Source organism: Rhineura floridana, chromosome 1, assembly GCF_030035675.1.
Source record: "Rhineura floridana isolate rRhiFlo1 chromosome 1, rRhiFlo1.hap2, whole genome shotgun sequence".
Classification (NCBI taxonomy): domain Eukaryota; kingdom Metazoa; phylum Chordata; class Lepidosauria; order Squamata; family Rhineuridae; genus Rhineura; species Rhineura floridana.
The window spans coordinates 81,353,854-81,381,687 of record NC_084480.1 but is presented as its reverse complement, the minus strand read 5'-3'; the positions used below and the strand labels follow the sequence as shown (position 1 = coordinate 81,381,687).

The window sequence follows — 27,834 nt, the reverse complement described above, 5'->3', positions numbered from 1 at the left end:
TTTTTAAAGAAAATGGCACCCTTCCTTGTCACAACCAGCGGGCTCTCCTCTTCCTTCTTTCCAGCTCCTCTTGGGGCTCATCCAGATGACTGTAAAATGTGTGACATGATTGCTTTGTGTTTTCATTATTTTTCAGTCATCCATATGACGCTGCACGCTTTTGCAAATTTTCACAGTTAAATCTGGTCCTGCAATACCGCAAATCATGCGATTTGCTTTTTTAAACCGGGAATCATCCGCTGTACCTTCAGGCACTTGGATGCAATACCGTGGACTTTACAGCTGTGGGCGTTTGATGAACGGTTCTTGGGCGGTTCCCCATATCCCTTCCCTCATTCTCAACCAATCACGTATTTCCACTGTTGCCCATGTACGTGAATGTCCGGGGAAAGCCCTGGAAAAACGAACCTATCAGAGCAATGGTGTGGTGTTTGGGGGGCCCCTGCAACTTCTACTGAGCAGATGCAAAAAAACGCATTTGCACAGAAGCAGCAACAGCGGTTAATTTTTAGCCAGCCTGCAAACTGGGCAGCCGCTCAGGGTGAGATCTGCAATTGTGGTTGTTTGTAAACTTTTTCAAGGGAGAAAATATTTACCTTTGCCTAACCTCCACCTCCCACCCCTCACCCCCCACCCCGCATCAAATGCCCTTCTTGAACATACTGGTCTTTGCTTCCAGGCATCCAGAGTGGAGGGAGAGGGGGGGAGAAGAGAAATGGAGGCTTTCCTCTTGGATTACAGAGGCTCAGGGCACCCTTAGTCAATTTCGCTTTCCTGCCTGCAGGCTACTCTCTTTGAGTCTTGTCAATTTCAATCACAGCCTGCAGGTTCTGTGCAGCCCAGCTGAGCTGAAAAGCATACAGTGGCTTTTGCAAAATATGGCAAATGCAAGCAAAAAACCCACAGGAATTATTGGCATATAAGTGGTTTGCTAGAGCGTCTCAGCCACCCTTAACCGTAGAGACTGGTGGTCTACCTTCCTAGACATGACACATTGTTACTTACTGTTCTGGAGAAATAAGTGGAATTGCAATCATGTGTATCTCCAGAAACGTTAATATGCATAAAGGTAGAAAAGCATACAGTTTCGCAAAATATCACAAATACAAACAAACAAAAATACAGGAATTATAGGCATATATGTGGTTTGCATGTTTCTTTTATCAGAGGGAACACCGCAAAGCTGTGCTGGTCGCTTCAGCGCAGATTGACACAGCAGCACGCGGGGCTGTTTGCCCGCATTCCCTGCCCGAGCCAAGAGCTGCCACCCATGAGGGGGGCCTGTTTGCTTCCCTCAGGGGCAGCATTCCTGCCGCCGAGCCGCATAACGGTCCAGGGCTGAACCCCGCAGTGAATGAGCCCAAGGGTGGTGGTGGGGGGATTTGCCCGGCGATTACAAGCGCTGATCCCTTGCACTGCCCACAATCCCCCTGGATGGTCAGGGGCACCTGGAGACACACACCCCCGGCCGGCTCTGCTCCAGAGTGGACAAGGAACTCCCATTACAGCCACTACTACCAAACCATCAGGAAATTCAAACTTTTGCACTCGTACGTTCAAGCGCATGCGCCTTGTTGTGCTTTGTTGCAAAAAGGGAGAGGAGCATACATCATATTTTTGTTGACCAATTGGCTGATAGGGGGGGAGTGTTATGGGCAGAGCCGGGAAAAAGTGAGAAGAAGTACGGGTCCTCTCTGCATGTGTGGGCACAAAAAAAGCGGGTTTTTGTATTGGGAAAGAGCGAACAAACAGGCAAAGTGAGGACTGACAGATGAGGAACCGGATATAGAAACCATGGATTATCCCGCTCCGTTTGGATGAGCCCTTCCCACCCAAAGCGAAACTCTCGCCCGCTCAGACGAGATTCACGCTCTTTGCATGCCTGAGCGCGCGCACGTGCACGCTGCGATTGTAAAATCCCGCGCATGGCATGTGCGTGCAAACGCTCGGGGTGGTGGCGGCAGGTGAACCGCAGCTTGTATCAGCCGCTCCGAGCGCGTGCCAGACGCGCAGATACAGATGCATTATCGACTAGGGAAGCTTCCCCTCACCTGCTGAGCCCAGCCGCTTCCTCGCTTCGTTGACTGCTGCGGAAGTAATGCGCAGGCGGGGAAGAAGGAAAACACAGAGGCAGAGGGCGAGATCTAACCGTGGATTAACGAGGCTTCAAAATCTAATGGGAAATTTAGAAGGTGCAAAACATAATGAAGCTAGCATTACCAAAGGAGGATTATTTATTTTACTATCTAATGGGGTGCGTAGTCTCTGATGACTCTTTTATAAACCTCCCTCCCACGCCGACAGCATACTTTCCTGAGGCTGCACACTTCCTTTTAAGACTGCATAGGATGGGGCTACGCATCTCGATTTCTCGCAGCACGATCCATACACGCTGTTAAACCGGAATATCTAGATCTGAACGGGTTTAGGGTTACACCGGTTCACTTTAAGTCCAAATAGTCCATCGAGAGGCTACACGCCTGCCATTCCACTGCCTCCGCTTCCCTGTGTGTATATATATTCGGAATAATCCGATGAGTTTTTTAATTATAGGGGGGTGGGGGAGTGAATGGGAAGAGGAGAGACTACGGAAACACTGAGATTGCTTTCCTCTTTTGTGGAAAACCATTTGATGTGCTGAGAAATGTGTGCGGATGGTGTGCGTGTCCGTGCGTGTGTATTTTTCTATGTGTAACTCGCCTCCTTCGATCGCGTGTATGAATGAATTAAATTTCGGTGTCAGGTATCAGAAGGTTAGGAGAATATTGTGTGTAGATAAACCTTGCCACCCCTTGCCCCTGGGGGAGCCCCATATACAATGTGGAGATGATGAATGGGCTTTGGGAAAGGAGATCGAAGCGAGGGCCGCATTGCCTCCACTCTCTCCTACAAAACTATAGGGCAATTAATTGTGCCTTGTCCCCTCATCCTTCATCTCCTTGTGGCACATATCGATGGAGATTACTGCTGATGGACCATTTTATCACCTTAAATAAACAGTCACCACCTTTTCTAACCTCAATCTAATATATGGGCCGCGAGCTGCTCTCTTTAAGGGTGCTACTGCTGCCAGCGAAACGAATGATGGAAAGTAGCTAAATCACAGACGTTAGTAACAATTCGGGAAAATACAAATTTGAAACGTAAAAGGCAGGGAATGGTTCCCACGCTTTCGCAGACAGTTGCAGGCAAAACGGCCCCACCATTCGCTTGAACAGGACGGACCGTACAACTGCTCTCTTACGTTAGTCTGACACGATTTAGAGCAGGGAGAGTCAGCGATCTCCCTTTCTTTGTTGTTGTTTTAAAGCTCCAGAGAGCAGGGTGGAAGAAGAGTTGTGTCACCTCCAGCTCAGAACGCTAGATTGCAAGAACATAAAACAAAATCTAACCGGCCATCCTAAAGATGATAACGCCTCCCACTTAAGATCACCGCCTTCTGTCCTGGATGTATTAATAAGGACTAGATTTCCTTCTTTCTCTGCATAACAATAATTGAAATGAATTAAAAGCACTGTTTCGCCCATAGGTACGAATAGAAAAATTCAACCATTTGCCACCTAGAGTGAATAGGACAGAGTCATTACAAGGCTTTAAGAAGTGATTAATCTAGACTTAACGTTAATATCCAATTATAATTATTAGATAAATGTCAGCCTTCAGTACTTTTTACAGATATCGTCTTTAGGATCTGGACGGTTTCACACATGACCCGAAAAGCCTTGAGTCTCTTTTGCGTTTTTTGTGTCACGTGTGAACTTTGTTAATGCGAGATAGAAGCTAAAAAAGCAATTTCAATCGGAACGCGCATACTGACCAATAAAGATTTGACATTTGCATTAAAGACCAATATGCCCGTCACGAGTGATAAAGTACCATGGATCTAGCCCTTACAATGCACAACTACCATGTATTTAAGAAAAATCCCATTTGATTTCCTAATGAGTCAAATTGTGACGATTTCTTAGCTAGAAATGTCTGCACTTCAAACCATATCATAAATCACTTTCAGGGTTTAAAAAATAAAAAAATAAAACAACAAAAGCTTTCTGAAAATTGACTCCTGGCTAGCACTATTACTTCAAATAATCTATATCATTGATCGGGGAGTCCTAAATTAGCGAAGTCCTATTCCCACTTACCTGGAAGTAAGGCCCACTGAACTCTGTGGGACTTACTTCTGAATATACATGTATAGGATTGTGCTCTAACAGAGCAATTCTTTGCATGTCCACCCAGAAGTAAGTCCCATTGAGTTCAACGGGGCTTGATCCTTCCAGTAAGTGGATATAGGATTGCTAAACCTCATGTATCCAAGGTTTAAAACAGCATGTAGTCCAGCAATATAATATTTTGTTTTACATATATAGAAGGCATAATATGAATGTGTAAAATTAACTATTTGTGGCATATATCACAATATCCACAGGTATTTTCACACTGGGATAATCATCTGTCTAGTAAAATAAAAGACATTCAAGAGAAAACTAACAAGGTAATGTTGCATTATTCCATTTGCAATTTGCATATGTCAATAATAATAATAATAATAATAATAATAATAATGGATAACAGATTGTGGTTATCTGGGATAAAGTAGGGCTTTATGCCCATGGCACAGACTTAATTATAATTTAAAATTACAGTACACATTCTGACTGGAGGACATCTGGATTGCACAAGTTTTACCAGCATCTGGTCTTCAGTCCCAATTAAGCCAAACGACTTGGACCCGGCCAGGCTGAGTCTGCAATTCCTTATTTGGAACCATAAGAGAAAATATCCATTGAAGTTAGTAGAAGTGCAAAAAATCAGTAATTTGCCTTAGGCACATAAAAGGGCAAACTCTGAGTTTTACTTAACTGGGATGGTTTTTCTCCACATTTTAAAAAAGTATATATCGTTTCTGGTCAATCAAAATGAATCTAATGGGATTGGGGGGGGATTGTACTGCCCCACTCTTCCAGATTTGCTATATTTCGCGCATAGAACTTCGGGCTATTAGAAATCCGTTCCAGAAACCAGCTCGTTTTCACAAGAAGAGGCTAAAAACCCGGTTTAGCGTGAAATGGAAATGTGCCACTTGTGCATACTGTTAAGGCGGGTACGACGCGTGTACATCTAGCCAATGGGCACCTTCAACTAGGAGACACGCAAAACAACCCCCCCAAAATCCGTTTAAGCACCACACTCCCTGTGAAACAGACCTCAAATCCATGTTAATCTCTCCTTAACCTCTGCTTTACACTACATATCATCCCAGGCCAACGGCTACCTCCATAGCCCACCCTTTGGGGAAAGCGATCTCCGCTGGAAATCAAAATTAGCCCTGAACCAGATATCGTTGTGACGCCTTAACCTCTCTCTGGCCAGGGATCTCCACTTCCCCGTGCCGATCACTTCAGTTTTTGACTGTCCCTTCTTCCCTGCGAAAGGATCCGGCCTTTATTTGTGAACTTTTGAAAGACACTGCTTCGGATCTCACAGAAGGAGAGATACCTGACAAGAGACTCGGGGGCGAGTGTTTCCTGGAAATGCGAGAGAGGCGGTGTGGGGAGGGAGGGAAGGAGGGAAAACAAACGGGCTCGCTCTCAGTCGGCCCGATCCACCACTTCACACAGCCCCAAGTTGTGTGAGTTCAGCTGGCAAACCTTGAAGCAGTTCGGCTGGAACTGGGCAAGAAATCGGCCGGACCTGCCTTCCAAGGAAGTCGGACGGAGGCAGGGATGAGCGAGAGAAGAGAGTTCAGGGGTTTGATATTTCGACTCCAGGAATTAGGGAGCAAATTGGAGTCCAGCCTAGAATTAGGAGCGCTGCACTTCATGGGCATCGGTAGGCTTAAACCTGCCTAACTGCGTTCGATTGTGGTCTCTTCACCTCGTTTGCCAATATACGCGTCCCTTGCCGCCGTTTTGACCCTGTGCAGACCACGTGTTGTGCGTTACAACAAGAATCGGCAGACAGCGCAAAGCTAATTTTAATGCATCGGAGGGAAGGAGAAATTGGCTCCGTCCTGCTCTTTCTGAGCTCCTTGTTTTACCATTCTTACCCTTTGAAAGCCCTTTATCTTCTTGATTTACCGAGCTCTGTCTCTGAAAAGTAAGCCACGTACTGTTGGCTATTAAAAGTGCGTTTCAGAGTCCATTAATTTATGGGTCTGTAATTTATGGAATCAGATTCTCTTTCTGCGCTCCAGAAAACACGGACTGCTTTGCCTCTGGAGGCAAATGACACACTCAAATGTCAGGTCTCCCAGAGCCAAAGCAGGGCAGGGATCGGAAAACCTTTGCGCTGTGGAACCCAAAACCCACGTTGCGCTTTCAGAAGGACGGTTAAAATGTACAAGGTTCCCGCTGCAATCCTAAACACGCTTGCAACTGGAGAGTAAGACCAACTGAACCCAATGGGACTTACTTCAGAGGAAGCACGTATATAGGACGCTGTAAGGCTGCAATCGCAGACCCATCTGATATTCGTAGTGAGGGGTTATGTTTACTGGGGCCGAGGGAGCAGACAGTTGTTGCTCCAGTCCTATGCACTCTTCCATGGGACTAATCATTTACATGGGACTAATCTCATTGCAAACAATAGGGATTACTTCCGAGTAAATATGCATAAGATCGGACTGATCCTCGCCGGATTCGAAAGACATTAGCTTTGAAGTAACTGGGTATTGCATGACATTGTAGCCTTGTTCTACTTCATTGGAATTAAAGGACCGTTAACATCGAGGAGTTTCCATATCTCTTTGGGGCGCGGGAAATTAATCAACTTTTTCGTTTACATTTAAATTGCGGTTTTTCCTGCCCGATCCACTGCTCAATTAAGCCGGACTATTTGCCTTTAAACCGATTTCAATCCCATATATTTCAAGGTTGAGCAAGGTTTAGAATTCAAGTATTCTTGCTTAAACGACTTCTTTCTGCCGGCCCTGCAAAGTCTCTGCGCTTGTAACACATTTTAACTCTAAAGAAAATCCAGCTACATTCGATAGAATTTGTTTGCATGCGAGTGGTTTGAGGATCGGTTGTAAGTTAATCAAAATGCAAATATTATTGTTTAAGTGTATAAAGCTAGACAAACACTAAACACTTGTTCAACTACATCTATGTTATTCATCATGTCGATTGTTCGCAATTATGCCAATAATAATTAGGCTTCTATGGATATTTAAGACATCTGAAAACATTTGTAATTATTTCAAACAGTACACATAACCGAAGTGCATGCTGTCCGGGAGGGGGGCATTTGGTCAAAAATCCATACTACTTTGCGCGATCCTATGCGTGTCTGTGCAAAAGTAAGCTCCATTGAGCCGAGACTTACTCTCAGGGAAGTGTGTATAGGATTGCCGCCTAAATCTCACGAATGGGGGCTTCAAGGAAAAGGACTCCCGCCGTTTTTCACCCCCAAAGGTCAGTGTGGCAGTCTGAATCATTCCGAACTCCTCCATAGCATATTGGTTTTGACACCCAATTAGGCTTTTGACATATACAGTTTTGAAAACAAACCTCCTATGGAACGATCGTGCCTCACCTTTGACGCTGGAGAGGCAAACCCAGCGGCTGGTGTTACTGATATGAGCAAAGGCCGAAAGGGAGATGGTGTTTCCAAAGGGGACCAGCAAAGCAGTTCCCTTTGAACAAGTAAAACTTTTGTTTGTTTGTTCTCTACGCTGTTTGTTCTCACCTTAAGGAAAAAATATCTCCACACATTGTAGCTTTCCATACAATATCTAGATAAGAGACTTAAAAACAACAACACCCTTTACAGTAAAGTTATAAAAAAACAAGCATTTGGTATGAAGCCTATCACTTTTCAACCCGGCAGAATTGAAATGCAGGATACTGCAGACGACCTCATTGCCTTGTCTTGGTAATGTCCCGTTGATTTCTGTGAAACTTATTTCCGAGTATGATGCTCTCTTGAGACTTTTTGGGAAGTTAAGTTCCACGGCAATAAGTGGGACATTTTGTAACGACAATGTGTTTAAAGGCCTAGGTTTTAAGCATCTTGTTGTATTTGGATCCGAAAACGAAAATTTTAAGAGGGTCTCCTATTCTAGCGCGCTGGATAACTGATTCTGCTTAAGATTGAGACTTGGGGTCCACTTACTCAGGAGTGATTTAATCCAGCACACACTAAGCCTCACTGAAAACTGTGGGACCCAGCTCTGCTGACTTCAGTGGCTGTCACCCACATGCAAGAGAAGACGTGTGAGACTTCAGAGCACCGTCAGACACTTGGGCGAGAATCATTCTCACGCCTTGCCCCAAATTAAATATTTGTACCCCAACCTTTAACGCTGCACCCAAAGTGGCTGTGCGCTGCCACGCGTAGGGGAGGTGGGGAGGGCGGGGAGTACATACGATTGTTGGGGTCCCCGGTGTGCTGGTTGAGGGGAATGATCTCCATGCGTTGCTGCCCATACAGGTAATAGTCCAGCTCCTCGGCGGTGCAGCGAAATCTGGCCGCCACCCTCTCGCTGCACTTGGCCACCCCGCTGCCTCCGCCCAGGTCCTTGGTCTGCAGGAGGGGGACCGGAGCTCCCGTAGGGGAGTCGGAGGTCTGGATCGGCCCAAAGACAGGGATCTGAGCCACCGGCAGCGAGGTCAAGCTGGCCAAGGAGGCGACGGCGCACGAAGACGGAGCGGACGACGGGGTGGAAGAGGAGGAGGAAGAAGAAGAGGACGACGACGACGACGAGGAGGACGCAGCCGAGGAAAGAGACGCCGGGAGCTGGCGAAGGCTGTCAGCCGGTGGATCGACGGCTCTTTCGGGCGCCTGGAGGTGACCCAGCAGCCCAGCGCCGCCTTTGAGCTGGCTGCCGTGAGGGAAAAGCTGCTGCCAGTGCTGGAGGTAAGCGGGATCCACCTTGAGGAAAGCCGATCCGCCGGGATCGCCTGGCTTCAGCATCTCTGCGAGCCTGGAGAAGAGAAAGAGGGAGAAGGGCAGGGAGCGGGTGAGGGGGAGACGGGAGAAGAAAGAGCCTTGAGAGGTTCAGTCTGGGCTTTCTTCTAACAGATGTCCGGCTTCCCGGCTCAGGGGCAGAGGAGTCTGAAGACGGCCAGGGATGCCGGCGTGACTTTGTGTCCCTCCCTGAGCAGCCGCGGAAGCCCGCTCGCGGAGGGGGGGCGGAGGGAGGGGGCGAGACAATATCCTCTCCACGCGAGCGACGTGGGTGCATTCGTTGCTGGCCGAAGGCTCAGCCTCTGCCGCACAGAGAGACTACGACCCCGAGTTTCGGGGAGGACAGAAAGGGAACGGAACACGGGGCACCGATGACTTCATTTTCCAGGGATTCGACATCTCCCTCCCTCCCCAAACAACTTTCTTCCCTCTTGATCAGGTTTAAGCTGCGCAGGTTCTTTCGCCTCCACCCCACCCTCCTAGGGCCACAGACCATCCCACCCTTCCTGCCAAGTTCTCACCCCCCTCCTCAAGTCGAGCGAGGTAACCCCCTTGACTTCAACGGACCGAAGGTCGTAAGTCCCCACCAAGAAAAGAAAGAAAGCGAAAGGCTTTAGAGAAAAGAAAACGTGCTCCCTGCGAGCGAGCAAGCCAAGCTGGCCATTTTCCCCACAGCGTCCCGGGGAGAAGTTGGCGCGCTGCGATGCAACTTCAGCAGGTCGCCGCCAGGAAGGCAAAGCAGTGCGCCAAAGCCAGCCGGAGCAGGTCGTCCCCCCCCCTCCCGCCTGTTCTTTACCTGGATCTGTTTCTGGGCTACGCGGATTTGGAGAAGGGCAGGATTCTTCTCTCCCCTAGAAGATCCAGAGTCTTTGAGGGGAGAGGGACGGGGGAGGGGAGAGGGGAGAGGGACGGGGGAGGGGAGAGGGACGGGAGAGGAGAGGCGGCTGAAAGGATGTTTCCGTCGAGCTGACCTGCAAGCAGGAGAGAGGCGGCTGAGCGAGGCGTGTGGGGAGGCGCAGGGGTCGGTTCTTCCTCGCTGCCTCTCCGCTGTGGCGGTCTCCGGCACGAGCGGCTGGGCTCAGCGGCGATCAGCGCTCTGGCAGCCTTCGGGCGAGACACGTGGGTTTTACGACAGCACTAAACACAAGCGTGTGATGAAGTCTGAGGGGGGAGGGAGAGCGGCGGATCGGAGGGCTGGTTCAACTCGCGAGCCCTTGGAGTCTCTCTCCCCACCCCCGCAACCTCGCGTAATCTAAGTTCAGAGCATCCTGAATGCTGAAGAGGCTGGAAAACGCTGCTCGCTGCTTCCCTCGCGCACTAGCAGGCTTGAGGGAAGGGTGGGATTTAGGGATTTGGCTTCTGGAGGAGGACAGAACGGCCCTGTGTATGGTTATAAAACAGAAAAGTCTGCCAAGGCGAGAACTTTCCCAGAGCCCAAAACACGCACAACAAAGCGCTCCTGCCTTCCACCTCCAGACGGACCCGCCGCGCGTGTGGGACGTTGCTCTCCTCTGGAAGTCACGTCGGCCCAGAGGTATTCAAGGGTTTGACCTTTTACTCTCTCCCTCCCACCCCCTTTCCCCTCAAGTCTTTGCTATCGTGTAATACGATTGGTCTTAACTTTGCCCAAGTCCTCTTTCAAAACAAAACCCTTCCGCGGCTACTCGTTGCGATCCACAAGCCATTTGGGTCGTTGCAGGGAAGACCTGGGGACCTGCACAGCCGGCCAAGCCAAGCCTTCTCACTCCTGACAAGACGGACGTTAAGTGCTTTGTGGACGCGTCTATTCATCCCTCAGTCTTACGTGGGCTGCGTTTCACCCTCTTCCCACTCTACTGTGCATCAGTCTTTAGCAAAGTGGTAGCCTGCGAAGCGTTTAGAACGCACTCACCACTTCTTTGTCCAACACTAAATATATATTTAAATAACCAGATTCCCCCTCTCTCCCCCACCCTGGTGATTGTGTCTGGTCGTAGACACTCGGGCTACAGTGGTGAACGTACTTGCGCCCTCTTAACGTCTCATTGACTGAACACAACGGGAGTTTAATGGAAGTAAAGAGTGTTTAAGTGTGAGTACATTGAAAGTGTGTTAGTACATTCACGATCAATGTAAACCATTTTTTCCTTCCCAGTCCGCTTTTCTCAGGTTGTCCATAATTTAGAGCGTGCACTGGGTGTGTAACGTGTCAATCCAAACCCAGCAAAAAATCATGTGAGGGATTTCCACTGACTACTTCAGAGGTGCTTCCATTGCAGGCGGATGGATGACTAGCGAATTGCTTGGCTTTAGTATGCACCGCCTATAAAAACGTGTTTCTCTCAGATATAAAGGAATCTTCACGGTTATAACTCCCTCCCCTGCGCCACGCGTGTATGAGAATGCGTGTTTCACACAGCTAGCTTAGCAATGAATCTCATTCATTGCTCTCACATGCAAGTTTTTACCCAGTCCCTGTCTCCCTCCCTCCCGCCCACTCCCGCCGCCCTACTCGTTGCTTTAACCAGAGCCTGGGAACGCTGTTTTCTGTTTAGTTTTTGTCTGTGTCTAAGGCAGAACATTTTCACACAAATCTGAACAGAACTGCTAGGGCAAAAAGGGAAAAGAGAGCGAGAGAATGTTTTGACTGGCGTCACTGAGACAAGGCCATTCGTCATTTTTCGGAACAGATTGATAACACCTAAGTTAAAGGCAAACACACAACTAAAAGGGAGGGAGAGTTGGGAACAGGAGAAGGAATCAGCCAGCTCCTCTGATTTTTCTGAAATACAAACTGATCGTCAAGCCCTTTCCTTTGATCAATTTGATTATGCGAAATATTACGAATTTTCACTCCTTCCCCTCCAGTCTTCGTTTTTTCAAAGTTCTGATATATTGCTCTTTTAACCACGTCGGTGGTAGAAAGGAGAGGAAACCCACGTAAGCAAGTTTTCTAAAACTATGAATGTAAAACGGTGGATAGATATAAAAAATAATAAAGTGCTTTTACAGAGCTACAGCGCTAATCAAAACTCTGCAGTCCAGTACATAGTTCCTGTCAAGTAGCAGAACAGGGCTTCCTTCCGAAGACTTATGCACAGGTCTGAATTCTTAGAACTTTTATTTTCACTGTATTTCCTTTATCACTGTAACTCTTTAAATGACTATAAATCAATGCGTTGAGGATGATGGTCCAGTTCCAGTTCTATGATTCTAATTATTGACCTCTTCTATAATTTTATTTAAAATTTGATTGCTAATAATCCTCCAGTTGCGAGAAAAAGAAGGGGGGAGGGGATCCAATTCAAAGCAAACCGGCAACTAGCGGAACTGCACGTCGCCTATGCGCTTAAATGCCTTGTCAATACCTGCATTTGTCTTACAGGCTGTTGCAGAAGGCAATTTGCGAGAACGAATCAAACAGAATCATTTGGGATACAATAAGCTCTCTTAGCAGGAGAACAGGGGTCCCTTGGAGATCTCCGAGAGCTTCTGTATGATCAAATCTGAACTTTAAACAAGGGTTTACACAAACGATTTGTAACACCCCCCCCAATTTATTTAACTATTAAGGCCTTAGAACTTGCGGAGGCAAGGGCGCTAAATATTATTCGTGTAGGTCTTTCATTCTCTCTTCTGAAAGTTTACGGCAGCTTTCGACCTGTCTTGCGGGACCATATCTCCTTGCCTAAGTCTAAACATGTTCCTAGGCAAACCATCCCTACCTTTCCCTGCCATTCATTCAGTGTGAGATAAGGAGATCGATTTAGTTTTGCCCAGGGGATTTTTTTTTAAAAAAAACGGAGAATAATCGAATTCAGTCGGTGTGATTAACGTCTTTAAAAGTGGGTAACCAATAGCTATGAAATATAATGGCCCAAAGAAGATCCAAAACAGGAGAAGTCCCTCTTACCCAAGAACTGGGCAAGGGAAACAGCGTAAACCCCCAGACGCCCTGATGACTGCTTCCTTGTTTCGGGCAGAGCAGACGTGAGAGTGTCTGCAAGAGCAGTCGTGCACGCGCTTTTAAGAGGAGGCCAAGTAGAAATCTGGATGATCAGTGTCAGCCATTGAGCAGAGAACCAATGTGTGACCAACGAGTGACCCTCTTGCCTTGCGTCTTCCTTTTCCGAGTTTTGTCTGTGCTGCCAGCCTGCGTTGTATCTCGCTTCTGTTTTCATGTTTTCCCTTAAATACACCACTCCGGAGGCGTGGATTATTATTTGTTACTAGTTTTCCGTGTTTAAACAGGCAGCAAGACCCAGTTGGTACCCACAACACACACTTGGCCTCTTCTTTCTTTCTCATCGGATTTTAAAAAATGATTATTATTTATAGGGCGAACATTGAAACAAATCACCTCGACCCTTTCGAAAGCGATCAAACTTTGATAAAAATCTATCGCCCACACCAGATCGATTGGCGAATATTTGTTAGGAATCCATTCCCAGGGAAATAAATAAGGGCGAAGTGTATTACATGCAAAAAGGTGGAACGCGGTGGTGTGTTTTTCTTCATTGATTAATGACCTCTAAAATAAAACAAGCGGGAAGAGGATCCAGGATCGATAAATTATCTGACCCCCAAACCCATCAATTTTTTCTTTCCTTGGGAATGTTACATATATCTCCCACCTACCCATCTCATCCCTTTGCCTCTTCCCTTTTCTTCTTGAGAAAGCAGGAAACACAAGCTGGAGAAAGCGAAGACCCTAAAGAATATATTGAGTTGGGGAGACCCTATTTGATTTCGTTTGACTCACAATTAAAAAAGTTTCCTTTCATATTAATTAATTCTCCCGATCTGAGGGGGAAGACAAATGGTTGGGTGCCTCTGACAGAAGACCGATAAAGGCTTCAGCAGCTTTTCTTTCTTGCCCTGGGCGCCTCTTCATCCTACTTTTAAGGTCAGGAGAGCCGAGTTAATAATTCATTAATAGAGACATTTATTCTGAAGCGATTCATGCCCCGCACCCCCAGCGTAGCAGGGCTGAGACGTAGTTTTTTGCGATGGAAGAAATTAGGAGGTAGGGGTTGGGGGGGAGTGAAAGAAACTTTTCTAGTACACCAGCACCTGGTGTTTACCTGTGAAAAGATGAGATTTCCCTAACCAGTACTAGTTCCTTTCTCAGTGTTCCACGTAGCCATAACCGGCCGACCACACTCCAAAGGCTGATCCATCTTTCGGCGCATCTTTATTGCGTCATCCACACGCAGTCATCGTACTAAACGGCCTCGGAGAGATCGTCTACAGTTCATTGGTCACAAATGTGCCACGCCCTGTCATAAGGTGGTTCGCAACAGTGGGGCCACCGCCATCCATAAAACAAAACACAATTTTGTAACAGAAAGACGTTGCAGAGAGAAAAGGATGGTAACCAAAAAACGGACTGAGCTGCTTCATTGTTAACAGTTGTGGAGGCAAGGGAAATTCTGAGGCTATAAGGTGATCACTGCCTCTGAGAAACTGCACATTCCAAAATCTGCTCTTTGACACAACTGTTAAGGTACAGGAACCATTTCCTCCTTTCCATGCTAGCTCCTTTAAAGAGGAGAAAGATAGAGAAAATATTAAAAGGTGTTCTTGTATTGTAAATTAGGATTAGGGGAGTGTCTTCCTTGGTCCAAACCAGTTGAAGATTACTGATCTACAATCCTTTGTGGGATCTCTATCACAGGTCTATCTGTGGGCTGACCTTTGTTGCAATTTTACACCCCAGTCATGTGAGTGCTCTGCCCTATGCCTTTAATATGTGTCTAAGGTCTCATTAAATATTTCCGCTAGGCCATTGGCCTCCGGGTGGTATGAGATTGAAGTCGGATGTCTCACATCACAAACCTCCCAAAGTCTTTTCTTAATGGCAGATGTAAAGGATGCCCCCATATCTGAAGTAATCTTCATCCATGCCAGTTATCACTTGATGTCATCAAGGGATGCCAAACTCAGTGGGACTTAATTTCAAGTTTCACGTGTATAGGATCAGGCAGTTCATTTCATCATGGTACCACTAAAATGACCATTATAACAACAATAGCTGGGGAGAAGAGGCTACACCACCTATTGGTGAGGAAGATAAAGGAAAGAGAGGAAGAGATCCTATGTGTGGTGAAACGGGATTTTGGAATATGGGTATGTGGGCTTTCTACTGGCATCCTTTTGGCTACTGTAAGAACAGGATGCTGGTCTTTAGTCTGATCTAGCTGAACTCTTTTTATGTGTGTACATGCATATGTGTGCATACATACACAAATATTCCCAGACACTGGTGGGGAGACAGAAATGTAAAGTCTATAGATGAAGTATAGAATAATATATGTTAGATGTTGACAATTAAGAAAGACATACTGTTTTGATTGGCTATGGAGATTATAGAATGCCAATACAATTAAACACATGTTTGCTTATCTAGAGTGGCTTAGACAAATTCAGTTCCCACTTCGTTATTCTCAAGGTTAACAACTTTCATAGCAGCAATCAAGTTACCTTTGCAGACTTAACAGTAATAGATGAAAATTCCTGAAGTGGTGGCAACAGGCTGGTAATACTAACAATAAACATCTCACTCCCACATGGTGAGGTGTCATGCCATGTGCTGAAAGTATTTTTCACTGGGGTCCAATGAACACCCTACTGTTCATCTGTGCAGAGACTGGGATATCAGATTCTACTTGGTGTGTGTAGGTGATAGGATGGCATGATTGCTTTGAAGCAGATGACATCTCTAATTCCAGAGTATTTATCATGACCAGAAGCTAAGGACCTTGACAATCTATCACTGCTTTACTACTATTTTCATTAATGTGTTTACTGCTACTGTTTTCCCCCTCTAATACTGTTATATATATTATGTGTCAATTAAGGTGCTTTACGGAGCACAGACGTTCTATACCCAGATAGTATTTTGTACAGACCACTATTATAACTTTTGTCAGTATCTTCAACTAAGCAGCAGAAATCACAACAGCTTTTGCTTGGAACAAATGAGAAATACAGTTGAATGTCCTATTCTGAATAAGTTGCATATTATCTACTCATGTGGTTTGATCTACGTAACACTTTAAAAATATGTATATGCCCCAAAGTGTGAAAAACGACACTTTAAAAAGTAACATTAGAATTTGTTTTTCCACACATTATGTTAAGTGTCTATAAGTCTCTCTCACGACATTGTCAGTGTTATTATGTGAGAGGAAGACTTTTTAAATCAATCTATACAATCTATCCATTTATATTTTACATTTATGTTGGGTGTAAAAAGCTCATTTAATGACATATATAGAAACAGCTTCAAAAAAGTTGTTTCCTCATAAGATTAACAAGGTCTACAAATATATTAAAAATGAATCCAAGATTGCAGCTTAGGCTGCAATTCTGTACACACTTATCTGGAAGCAAATTCCATTGTACTTAGTGGGCCTTATTTCTGAGTAGGCACATGCAGGATTGCACTGTTAGGCTGTGACGCTGTACACTTTCACTAGAAGGTAAAAGTAAAATATCTTAGGTTTGGACTGGAATATAGAAGCTCGGGGGATATGCACAAGATCACAGTACATCTTCTTTAGATGCTGTCCTCATTATCACTAACACAGCTTAAGCACTCTATGCATACACTATTTATTTATTTATTAAATTAATATCCCACCTTTCTTCCCAGAAGGAGCCCAGGATGTCAAACAAAGACACTAAAACACTCTAAAACATCTTGGAAACAAAAGAGTTAAAAACATATTTACACAAAACAACTTAAAAACATATTAAAACAAAACAAAAACACCCTTAAAAAAAGTTTACAAAAATCTTAAAAAGCAATTCCAACACAGATGCAGACTGGGATAAGGTCTCTACTTAAAGGGCTTGTTGAAAGAGGAAGATCTTCAATAGGCACCAAAAAGATAACAGAGATGGCGCTTGTCTAATATTTAAGGGGAGGGAATTCCAAAGAGTAGGTGCCCCAACACTAAAGGTCTGCTTTATGACAGAGATGGGGAACTGTAGCTGACTTGTGGGCTAGATCCTTATCCCTCTTATTCCCATGGACCAATTTTGACAGGTGCATGGGGCCACCTACATGTCAATCATCTGGTGTCAATCACAATGATTGTTAGTTGATTGTTGGGACTCCAAAGAGCCACATAGGACTTTGCAAGGAAAGATAAACTTGCCTCTTTTAAAGCATGCTTTAATCATTCTGCTCTAATGAAAATCTGGTTACTGTTTGCTTGTTGAGAAGTGTGTTAAATGATCTGGAAAATGCATTTCCAGACACATTTATAGATCCAGCATTCTATCTCTAGGTCAGGTACATAGCAGCAACTGACTTGGGGGAGAAAGAATGCAGTAGAAAGTCTTTTCACATATCTGGATATGATTTTTAACAATAGTGACAGGGACTAGCCTTATGGAACTGCTCTTCTTCATATCATGTATTTGGCTCCCATTTTGGAAGCGCTCTTCTGTTTTTCTTCCTTGTCCTTGCTAATCATGCATGACTGGATGATTGACTCTCACTAGATGGTCTGCTGTTGGAGGGATAACTGTCCAACACTTTGGTGGCTTATACATAGCTTCAAATTCTTGAAATTAAGTTTTAGAAAGGATGCAAGATTTCTTAAGAAATCTGCACAGATACTGCATTTCACAGAATTCACATTTGAGCAAAATGAGATTTGTCAGTTGTGCATCTAACTCCAGGTTTCCTCATCCTAGCTGAAAGCAAAAGTAAAGATTCTGCACACAGGACTTATTCCTTATGTCTCAGGCGTAGTTCTCACAAATAACACACAAGAGGGTAAAATTGTACAGTAGGGCACCACACACACGGCAGGTTAGGTTCCAAACCCCTGCTGAAAAGCGAAAATCACCAAAAAGTGGAACACCGACAATAAAATGGCACCCGACACCCTTCTCAGAGCGCGTCATGCCAAAAAATGCCGAAAAAGTGGAATAAGCACCATATGAGTGGGGCCCTACTGTAACTGAAAACCTCCGTATTAGCAGAACGCCAAGAAGCAAAACACTGAAAAGCAGGGCCCTACTTTATATGGACTATACCACTTCAGACTCCACATGATGGAATATTTTCACACCAAGAAACCAATTTGAAAAATAAAAAATAGAATCTCTAGAAAACAGACATGTCATGGCTAGGCTAGAACCTTTTTTGTTGATGTCTACTTTTCTATGTGTACATGTATTGGTATGGAGGAGTATTCGGTCATGTGAGCCCCTCAGACAGACTAAAATAAAGCCTGTCAAGAAACAGGCTTATCAAGTAATATACTATTTATGAGAACTGGGCACCAGTGGTTTAGCAAGGGAAACATTTGCATTGTTTTGCAGGAAGGAATAGCCACCTCCATCGTCTTTGCCTGTATAGTAGAGAAGGGGCAATCCACTTTTATATAGACAAGCACAAAATGACTGTGCAGCATGTATTTTCAGCATAAATTCCTTATACCTTGGCTTAAACTATTGCCATAACAGGTTAACAAAGTGAGGACTATGAAGTTTTGCAAGGAGTAGCAGAGTCTTTTGCAAGAGAATGATTTTCACAACCTCCATGTGGAGAGCACCTGGCCACTTGGTACTGGTCTGAATCTGTCAACTGATTCCACAAAGGCCACCAAACAGATGCCAGACAAGTAATGACTTTCTGCCACTGTTGACCTAATGCGGATGTGATCCAGTGACCTTAGGGGTGAAAGGTCACATATCTTTTTATCAATTCCCTTGGCCACCACTTACCAGATTCAAATATTGGTGTTTATCATTACGATAAATTTCACAGTCTGACAAATGGATTCCAACAAGGAAACCTATCAACTGTAAAACTAAATGATTAAAACAATTAATTTACAGTACATGTTAAGCTAACTTCCTGATAGCCCTATAATGCATAAAACAGGATGTTTGAGGTTTTAAATGGTACTCTCCAGAAAGAAGAAACTTTATCCAATAAGTTGTTGGCAGTTAAAATTATTTCAGATTTTCAAGCTTTCTTCCCCCAAAATAAAGTTACTCACGTCAGACCATTGCCGTATAAGATTTGAAACTTAATTATTTTGGACCATCATAGTCCTGTTGTTTTTGAAGGGATGGAGTGAAGAAATCTACAATAAATGATTAAAACTGTTTCTGATAACTGGGATTTCTTTTTCATGTTTTACAAAGAAATGCAGACTTTCCGTGTATATATATATCATTTCTTAATACTGTTCAAAATAAAAAGAAATATATAGCAGGTAATAATCCATTCTTGATGAAGGAAGAGAAAAAAATATTTTTAATTTTTTTATTTTAATCTGGAGACCCTCTATATGAATATAAGTTTCATAATAAGGTAAATAAAAATGCATCACTAAAAAAATATGATTGTCACACACAGTCAAGCTTTAAGTGCTGTGCAAATCAAACATACCTTGTATCTCTTGGTGAAACCACTGAGTTACAACATTAGCAACATGTTAATGACTGTGGTTGTTATCCAGTTATGGTGGTTGATATGCTCTGCATATCTTATAGTGTGGCCTGTGTAGACAGAGATGGCATGGCCTCTCTGACTGCCATTAGCTTAGCCATTTTGCTATCAGAGCGGGGACTGGGCAATCTGGTGTCAGGAAGCTGAACACTTATAGCAACATGAGAGACCATATAATTAAAACTTCTCATGATAATATTTTGTTAAATAGAACCACATCATCATTACCTGGATGACAGGGGCTTTCAAATGATACCTTGTTGATGCAGACAGGCCGAGCAGTTTCTGAATCTGTCAGTAGGAACAGGCAGGTGGCACTTGCTACTTATGGCACACATGATACACAACAAAGAAGAAATTATGGATGCCTTGGTCATTTATTACATATATTGACTGCATCTGTAACAGAAATGTTGATAGCTGAGATTTATGCAAAAATATGTCCTTTAAGTCAATGTTACAAAAAGGTATTCATGACATGTAGGGAGGATATGCTCAGATACTGAGGCAGCAAAAGGGGAAATGAACACCCAGGATAAGGTGCATGATCTGGAAGGCATCCATGCCCAAGTCTAGATAGAAAACCATTTTCAGAGCACTCTCCCAATAAAATCTTTGCTACGAATAGTAGACCTGAACACCTTTGGCAATATTCCTGTTATTTTCATTGCAGCTATCTTTAAAAGAGCAAGATGCCCACTAATAGCACACACAAGCATACTGCAAATCACGACTCTTTCATAAAGAGGGAATAGCATAGAAGGATCCAGTAGAAAATAAGTGAACTACAGAAAACAAAATAGGCTGTTAAGTGGGAACAAAACAATTTGTTGGAAAAGCAAATGGTTCTTGAAAAAAACTGAGCTATAGCTTCTGTTTCTACGTTAATAGATTATGTAAAAGAGTTGGATAATAAGGCTAATAAAAACAATTCTGCAATAGGCAGTGTTCTTGAAGAATGAGAGCAAATAAGTTAATAGTTATCCCTGAAGTTTGGATTGGTGCAATATTAGGTCTGTTGGATAAACAGTTTTCCTCTTCAGTCTAACTACTCAAGCCTTGAAAAAGGCCATGTGGTGTTCTAATAAACTGTTATAACTGACCGATTGATACAGCAAGTTATATTGTAGAAGCCAGAAATTATGATAAACTATACCCATGTTAAATTGTAGTCAAACCATCTCCTGAGACATTATGAAAACAGCACTCTTTGAAATTTGTGATTACTGTTCTACAGCAGCAGAATATTAACTATCTTGGGGATTGCGCTTCAAGTTAACAATTTGTTGTAAAGGTCACATAACATACATTCTTATTCTTGATGAGGAGAAGTTATTTGTCAATACATTTCAATTTACTTGAAAATACCATTTAGAGCGTGCAGACTCTACCATTTCTTAATCATGATTATTGCCTGTATATCTGTTGCTCTCTGCATATTTGACTTTTGTTTCATAATAATATATTGCTGAGATTCTGTTCTTGTTCTTACTAGAAATGTGCATTTTTAATGTAACATTTAACCATGCAGGGTATTTGATAAATGCTTATGAAGCTTTCCCTACTAGCAACTCCTTGTTGTCCCCAAACCTTTAGCAGGAGCGGTCTTTCAAATCTCTAGCAAAATGTTTTCCCCAAAAAATCTCTAGCAGGAAATAGGGGGTGATATTGTCCAGGTCACCCAAATAGTGTATGGTGCCTCCAACCCATCAGCCCCCATGTTTCTTGAAAGGAAGATTGGTAGGCAACTTAATGAAGTGGGAAAATAACAATTAGGAATTTATTGAACAAGGAGGGGGAGAAGAAGGAAGAAGCAAGAGGAGCAATTCAGGTAAATACACCATTTAAGAAAAGTTTCTAAACAAAAAAATAATACAGGGGGATGGAGTTCAATATTTTCTGTAGGCAACCAGTTAGAGATTCTCATAGCTGTTTGCTATTACACAATGCAGAATGCAGCTGTAGGTTGTGGAGCTGCTGCTCCGTTTCAATCTCCTCCACTGTCTTCTTTTCATCCATTTCTTTTTCTTTCTTTTTCTTTCTCCGATATTCAGTTCTCCTTGTCTGAATTTCCTCACAAATCCTTTTTCCCACAATCTTCTCACAAATCCTCACCTGAGAACAACCCCAGTGCAGAGCCTCTGGAGTGCCAAATATCCAGTAATGCCACAGACAGTTCTGGTATGGTATAATGTTGTCCAGCAAACATTTTGATCCTGTCATGGATGTTCACCATGTTATCCTTTAATACAAGAATGGATCATGAGAGGCTGTACTGACCTTCTATGTGCACTTGTCAACAGGATTGCTAGTATCTTTTTAAGAATCAGAGAGGGAGAGGAATGCAGTGTGAGTGTCTGTACACGCTTAGAAAGGTCAGAGGCCAAAATGAAAGCCAGAGAATATGCAAAAAGGTGCCTCAAGTAATTTTGCTAACAGCAGAAATATCTGGTAACCCTCTATTAAGTATTCCCTGAAGAATTTGAAAAGGGTTACTTAAAAAAAATGAAATATGGTTGAGTTCAAATGAGTTTGAGTTCAAATGAGAAGAGCAGTTTGTGTTAATATTATTTATGGACGCTGCACTATGTCATGCTATATTTCTTGATTTTATGACAGCGTATCAAGTATTGTTTTAATTTTGAATTTGATTCTATGTGATAAGGGAACTGTCAGCAACAGGAAATTGATGTCTGCTGTAACTAGGACATCTCCTTCAATAAAAGAACTAATCTTTTATATATTGTTCCACATTCATAATTGTATCATTTCCTCCAAAACCACTTGCTGGTCTGGATAGGAGAGGTATCAGAGGAAGCTGATATCAGGAAAGGTAAGTAACAGAACTTGTGTGTGAGAACTTGCAGCGCTTCATCTTGGGAAAAAGGGAACTACAATCTTCATTGTTTTTGTGATATTTGCAGCCAGTAGATCAATCCCTAGGGGCTTGGGAAGGTCCCCTTACTGGCCTGACCTGGTCACTCTGCCATTTACTGCCCTCATTGTTGGCTTGCTCCTGGATGCTTTTCAGTGGTGGATGTTGCTGCTGCTTTTGAGCAGGAGCTGATCACAGCTCCAATCTGTGATGACCACCAGGCATTTTAGGTTACTCAAAATGTAATGCCCTGGGCCATAGATCTATGAAATGTATTGATTTTATAGAGCTATAATCTCAGTAGGCCACCACAAATAGGACTGGATGCTGCCTGGTTAAGAGGGATGTTGGGGGGCTTCATTGGCACTGTACTAAGCCTCAACCCCAAGTCTGGTGCTGGCCCTGCATTCCATGCTACTAATCCAAAAGGTTGCCTAGCAATTGACTGGTCCACATCTGCATCAGTCTAAACTGCCCACAAGTAAACTCACTTTCTCTCCCTAATTAGGCAAAGCACAGTGACATCAACCAGATATATTTTCAAGAAGATTTGGTTAGTTTTGAAGTGTTAAAGGGGGAAGTATAATACAGCCTTCACCAACCTGGTGCTCTCCAGATGTTTTATACTACAACTCCCATCAGCCCAAAGTTGTAATCCACAACATCTAGAGGGCACTAGATTAGCAGAGGCTCATCCAATATCTTTGCTCAGTTAGCATTGCACCCCCGTGGTCACTCCTAGAGCCTATTGTCTCTTCTTTTCCCCGCATAATACACTTTCTCCTGGTTCTCTCTTGACTAACAACACAATATTTCTATCTAGTTTTGATTTGATCCCACTACTGCCTAAGTAGTTTACTGCTGATCCTGCCAAGTATTCAGGGAGAAAAAAAATCCTGCCTTCTTCATAGGTTAATGAAGCATATCTTCTCTCTTTTTGTCATAACTGGGAATCACAAGAGAATTGTAGACTTGAAAAACACATATCAGACAGTTAAGCCCAAGCACTGTGAAATCATTTTAATAGAGACTTGTCATGCCTGGGGACTAGTGTAATTCCCTAAAATAGAAATTTAATAGAGGGGGAATGGTTCCTCAGCTCAAACAAAATGGCCTAAAGAAATGACAGAATCATCATTACTTTTTTACAGCTTTCTCCCACAGTATAATTGCCCACAAAAGAGGAATAACAACCACTTTCTGATAACACATTTTGTTTTATTTTGATTCACAGGAGGAAAAAAGTATTTCCCCATTAACTAGGTTTACTGGTCTGATGAAAATGTGAATTTGGTTATCTGACTTTCAGTTTCTGGAGAAATTATGAGGGATAGTAGTTGAATTTAGAAATGATTACCAGCCTGATGTTCCTAAATGGGTAGAGTGAGGACACTTCTAATGTATGTCCATCACATAGTAGCTCACTACCCAGTGATTTTTATTCCTGAAAGTATGACCTTCTTTGATTGCAAAGCAATGAAATGGGTTGAAGTATGGTAAGGTGATATTATTTATTATTGTTATTATGGTTTTTGTTGTTATTTACATTTATTAGTAGCTTTTTCTACGAACATGACCCAAACTGACTTACAAAACTAGTAAACATTAAAGCCAAGTATAACACCCCCACCCAACAGAATAAAAACCTAAAAACACATTCATACATGTATTTAAAAGGTAGGTCTAAGACAATCCACCTGACTAAAAAAAGCCGCAAATACCTAAAACCCTCCAGATTAAGAATCAGAAGCCTGGGTAAAAAGAAACATCTTTGCCTGGTGCTTAAAAATAGATAGTGATGACTCCAGATGTGCCTCCCTGGGGAAAGCATTCCCCAAGCGGGAAGCCATCACTGAAAAGGTCCATTCTGGTGTTGCCACCCTCTGCACCTTCCTTGGAGGGGATACACGTGGAAGGGCCTCAGGTGACAAGTGCAGGGTCTGGATGGGTTCATGCGGAGAGAGGCAGTCCTTGAGGTATTGGGGTCCTGAGCCTTGCAAGTCTTTATAGGCCAAAATCAGCACTTTGAAACAAGCTTGGAAACTAATTAGTAGCCAGTGCAATTGTGCCAGAATTGGTTTTATATGCTTGGGCTGTCTTGCCCCAATCAGCAATCTCATCACTGAATTCTGCACCAGCTGCAGTTTCCTAACTGTCTTCAGAGCCAGCCCTATGTATAATGCATTGTAGTGATCTAGCCTAGAGGTTACCAGACTGTAGATGGAAACTCTGTTTCTGGTTTGATTCATCTATGATGGTTGCTTTACATGTTTGCAGTCATCAGTTGTCAAAGATGCATGTGTGAATCAGTGCTCTAAATTCAGTCAAGATGGCTCTCTTTAAATTATTATTTATTTTATTTCAACATTTATGCCCTGCCTTTGTGTAATACAGTCCAAATCAAGAAGGATTGATTGTGATTTTGACAATACAAATAAATAAATAAATAGCAGTAAAAATAATATAGAAAAATAAGTGAACAGGTAGAACAGTTTAAAAGTGGACAAAGAGGGGACCAGACAGACCTCTTTTGGGCAGCTACTGTAGAGCATAGGTATCACAACTGAATTGTTCCTGCTAATTATACTTCTGTTGGTAAAGGGACAAAGAGGAGGGGCTCAGGAAATGAGCACAGATCTCAGGTAAGTTAATTGCTCTAGAGTTAATGCTCAGAACTGGTTGCATTGAGAACCTACAGCTACCTGCTCAGTCCTTTTAGTATGTTGTAGCTGCAGCAAAGCATCTAGTTTGCTTGCTTAATTTCACTAACAGGTAAGGCAAATGAGACTGGAGATAGATGGTATGAGGCAGAGCCGTTGTTGCTAGTAGCATATACACTGGGCTCCTTCTGGGAGGAAGGGCAGGATAGAAATCTAATAAATAAATAAATATTTTTTTTCCTGCCCTGTAACAACCTCTCATCAAACAGGTTTCCTTGGTTGTTATTATACAGCCATGAGAGTGGCTGTATACTATAGCCAGCATGGATATTTCACATTCTGCAATGTTAAATTGAAAATACCCCCATGCCATTCTGATGCTTCCCATAAGCTCATTTCAAAACAAAACCTTACAAAACTTGTAGTCCTGAACTCAGAAACGCTTGCTTAACAACCCTGTAAATTTTCATGGCGATACACAAAGGAGTCAGAGAGAATAGAGTTCAAAGTCTAAAAAGAGAGAAAAAATCCCAGAGCCCTTTTGGACTTTTTTCTGTCAGAATTCTCATAATCTGTTGAAATTCATTAAAAATTACTCATGTTCACAGAGTACCTGTAATCTTATTACTGATCTTGCCCCATACTCTGAGCTTCATCTTCTGCAGTTTAAAAGTTAAAAAAATGCCTGGCTGATTTTTAATTAATTTAACAAATTTTGGCTTGAACCCAGTCATAACGTCGGGCATGCTCAGTAAGAACCAACTGTCAGTGTTCTAAAAGCCTCACAGCTGCTGGGCTTGGCTAATCAGGTGGTCACACCCACACCAGACTTTAATTTCAAATGAGTCATGGCTTCCCTCAGAGAATCCTGGGAAGTGTAGTTTGTGAAGGGTGTTGAGAGGAGACTCCTATTCCACTGACAGAGCTCCAGTGGCCAGAGTGGTTTAACAGTCAGCCACTCTGACTGAAGCTCCGTGAGGGGAACAGGGCATCTCCTAGCAACTTTCAGAACCCTTCACTAACTACACTTCCCAGGATACTTTGAGAGAAGCCATGATTCTCCAAAGTGGAATAAAGGCCTGGTGTGGATGTGGCCAGGGACACTTTGTTTCAAATTTGTGTGGGAGGCTACATGTGCCTGCTGTAGAATAAAAAGGTGGGGGAAACGCTGAAAAGCAATGATACTGTTCACGGTTTCCTTTTGGAAAGGTAAGGGGCTTCCCTTCTGCTCAGTGCCCATGCATCCAATCTCCTCTCCTCCCCTCCCCCTCCTCCTCTTCTTCCTGCTCCTCCCCCGGGTCAGTGTTGGATTGTGACATGGGAGAACAGGGTTCAAATCCCCACACAGCCATGAAGCTCACTGGGTGACCTTGGGCCAGTCACTGCCTCTCAGCCTCATAAGAAGGTAATGGTAAAACCACCTCTGAATACCGTTTACCATGAAAACCCTATTCATAGACTTGCCATAAGTCGGGATCGACTTGAAGGCAGTCGATTTCCATTTTCAAACATAATTGCACAGAAATAAATCCCATTGACCTCAAAAAGCATGCAAATGATCAAACCCACCCTCCCTCTTCCCTCTTCCCTCCCTCTTCCCCTCCCTACCCATCCCCCTCCCCTTCCATTCTCCTCCTCCCCCTCCTCCTCCCCATGGTCAGTTTTGCCTATCTTAAGCATGATTGCACGGGAGTAAATACCACTGAATTCTATAAGCATGCAAATGATCAAACCTGCCCCCCTTCCTTTGCCCCCTCCAATCCACTCTTTCCCCTTCCCCCTCCCTCTCCTCCTCCCCCATGGTCAGTTTTACCTATCCTACCCATGATTGCATAGGAGTAAATCCCATTGAACTCACTAAGCATGCAAATGATCAGACTTGCTTTCCCCCTCCTTCCCCTCTCCCCTCCCTTCCTCCTCCTCTCCCCTCTTCATTCTTCCTCCTCCCCTGCCCACTCCAGCCCTCCCTCCTCCCCGGGTCAGTTTTACTTATCCTAAGCATGATTGCATGGGAGTAAATCCCACTGAACTCAATAAACATGCAAATGATCAAACCTGTCCTTCTCCTCCCTCCCTCCCCTCCCCTCTGCCCTTCCTCCCCTCCCTCCTCCTCCCCCTCCCCATTCCGTGTGGTCAGTTTCACCTATCCTAAGCATGATTTCAGGGGAGTAAATCCCACTGAACTCAATAAGCTCATTTCATTCTCAGCAAACTTGCAGAGGATCCCATTTCTTACCTCCTGCATTAAAAAGCAGAGAAATTCACTAATAGGCAAAAAAACCTTGTGGTTTAAGAACGTACCTAAGCTCAGAGGCACGTTACCAAGTTCTTTCCAAGCTACACAGCAAGTGGATTGGACTGTGAAAGACCAACCCAAATTGTGTTTGTATTTTGACAGATTTGTAGGGCAGTACAATATCTCAGAGAGGATGTCAGGTCTCCTGCTCCCCTGCATTCACTATAGCTTACCCTGCTTTTTAAAGTTTGGTAGAAATATCTGTTGGCTATCGGTATGTTCTTAAAGCTCAAGGTTTTTTGCCTATTAGTGAATAGTGCTTGAAGAGAAGCAAACTGTTCATCCAGATATTATGGTGTGACACAAGAAATCAGTGTGTGTGCTGTAAGCAATGTAGGCTTTATTGGCCACCTTAATTGTCTGGGAAATGGTGTGTCTCCAGATTCAGAGAAGCACGTCTTGTTATGCAGCTCTCTCCAAATGCAATCCATTTTTAAAAGGTTACAATGATATATCAGATGTGAAGTGTTTCACTGACAGAACTGACTTGTATGGGGAGAGAAGTCCAAAAGACTTGTGCCAAACAATCCGGTGCATGCTTACTGGGGGCTTACTTCTGTGGGACTTTGTCATATATTCAGTGGGGCTTACTCCCAAGTGCTCTTACCTGGGAGTAAACTCTTCTTAACATAGC

General features: G+C 43.7%; 1 protein-coding gene across 1 annotated transcript in view; it reads right to left on the bottom strand.

The window, feature by feature from the left end:
• Positions 1-8,916, bottom strand: part of PRDM6 (PR/SET domain 6) — a 130,677-nt gene extending 121,761 nt beyond the window's left edge. The window contains exon 1 of the mRNA XM_061607488.1: positions 8,370-8,916. Within this exon, the coding sequence (XP_061463472.1) occupies positions 8,370-8,916 (547 nt within the window). The remainder of the gene's footprint in view (positions 1-8,369) is intronic.
• Between the last annotated feature and the right edge of the window lie 18,918 nt (positions 8,917-27,834).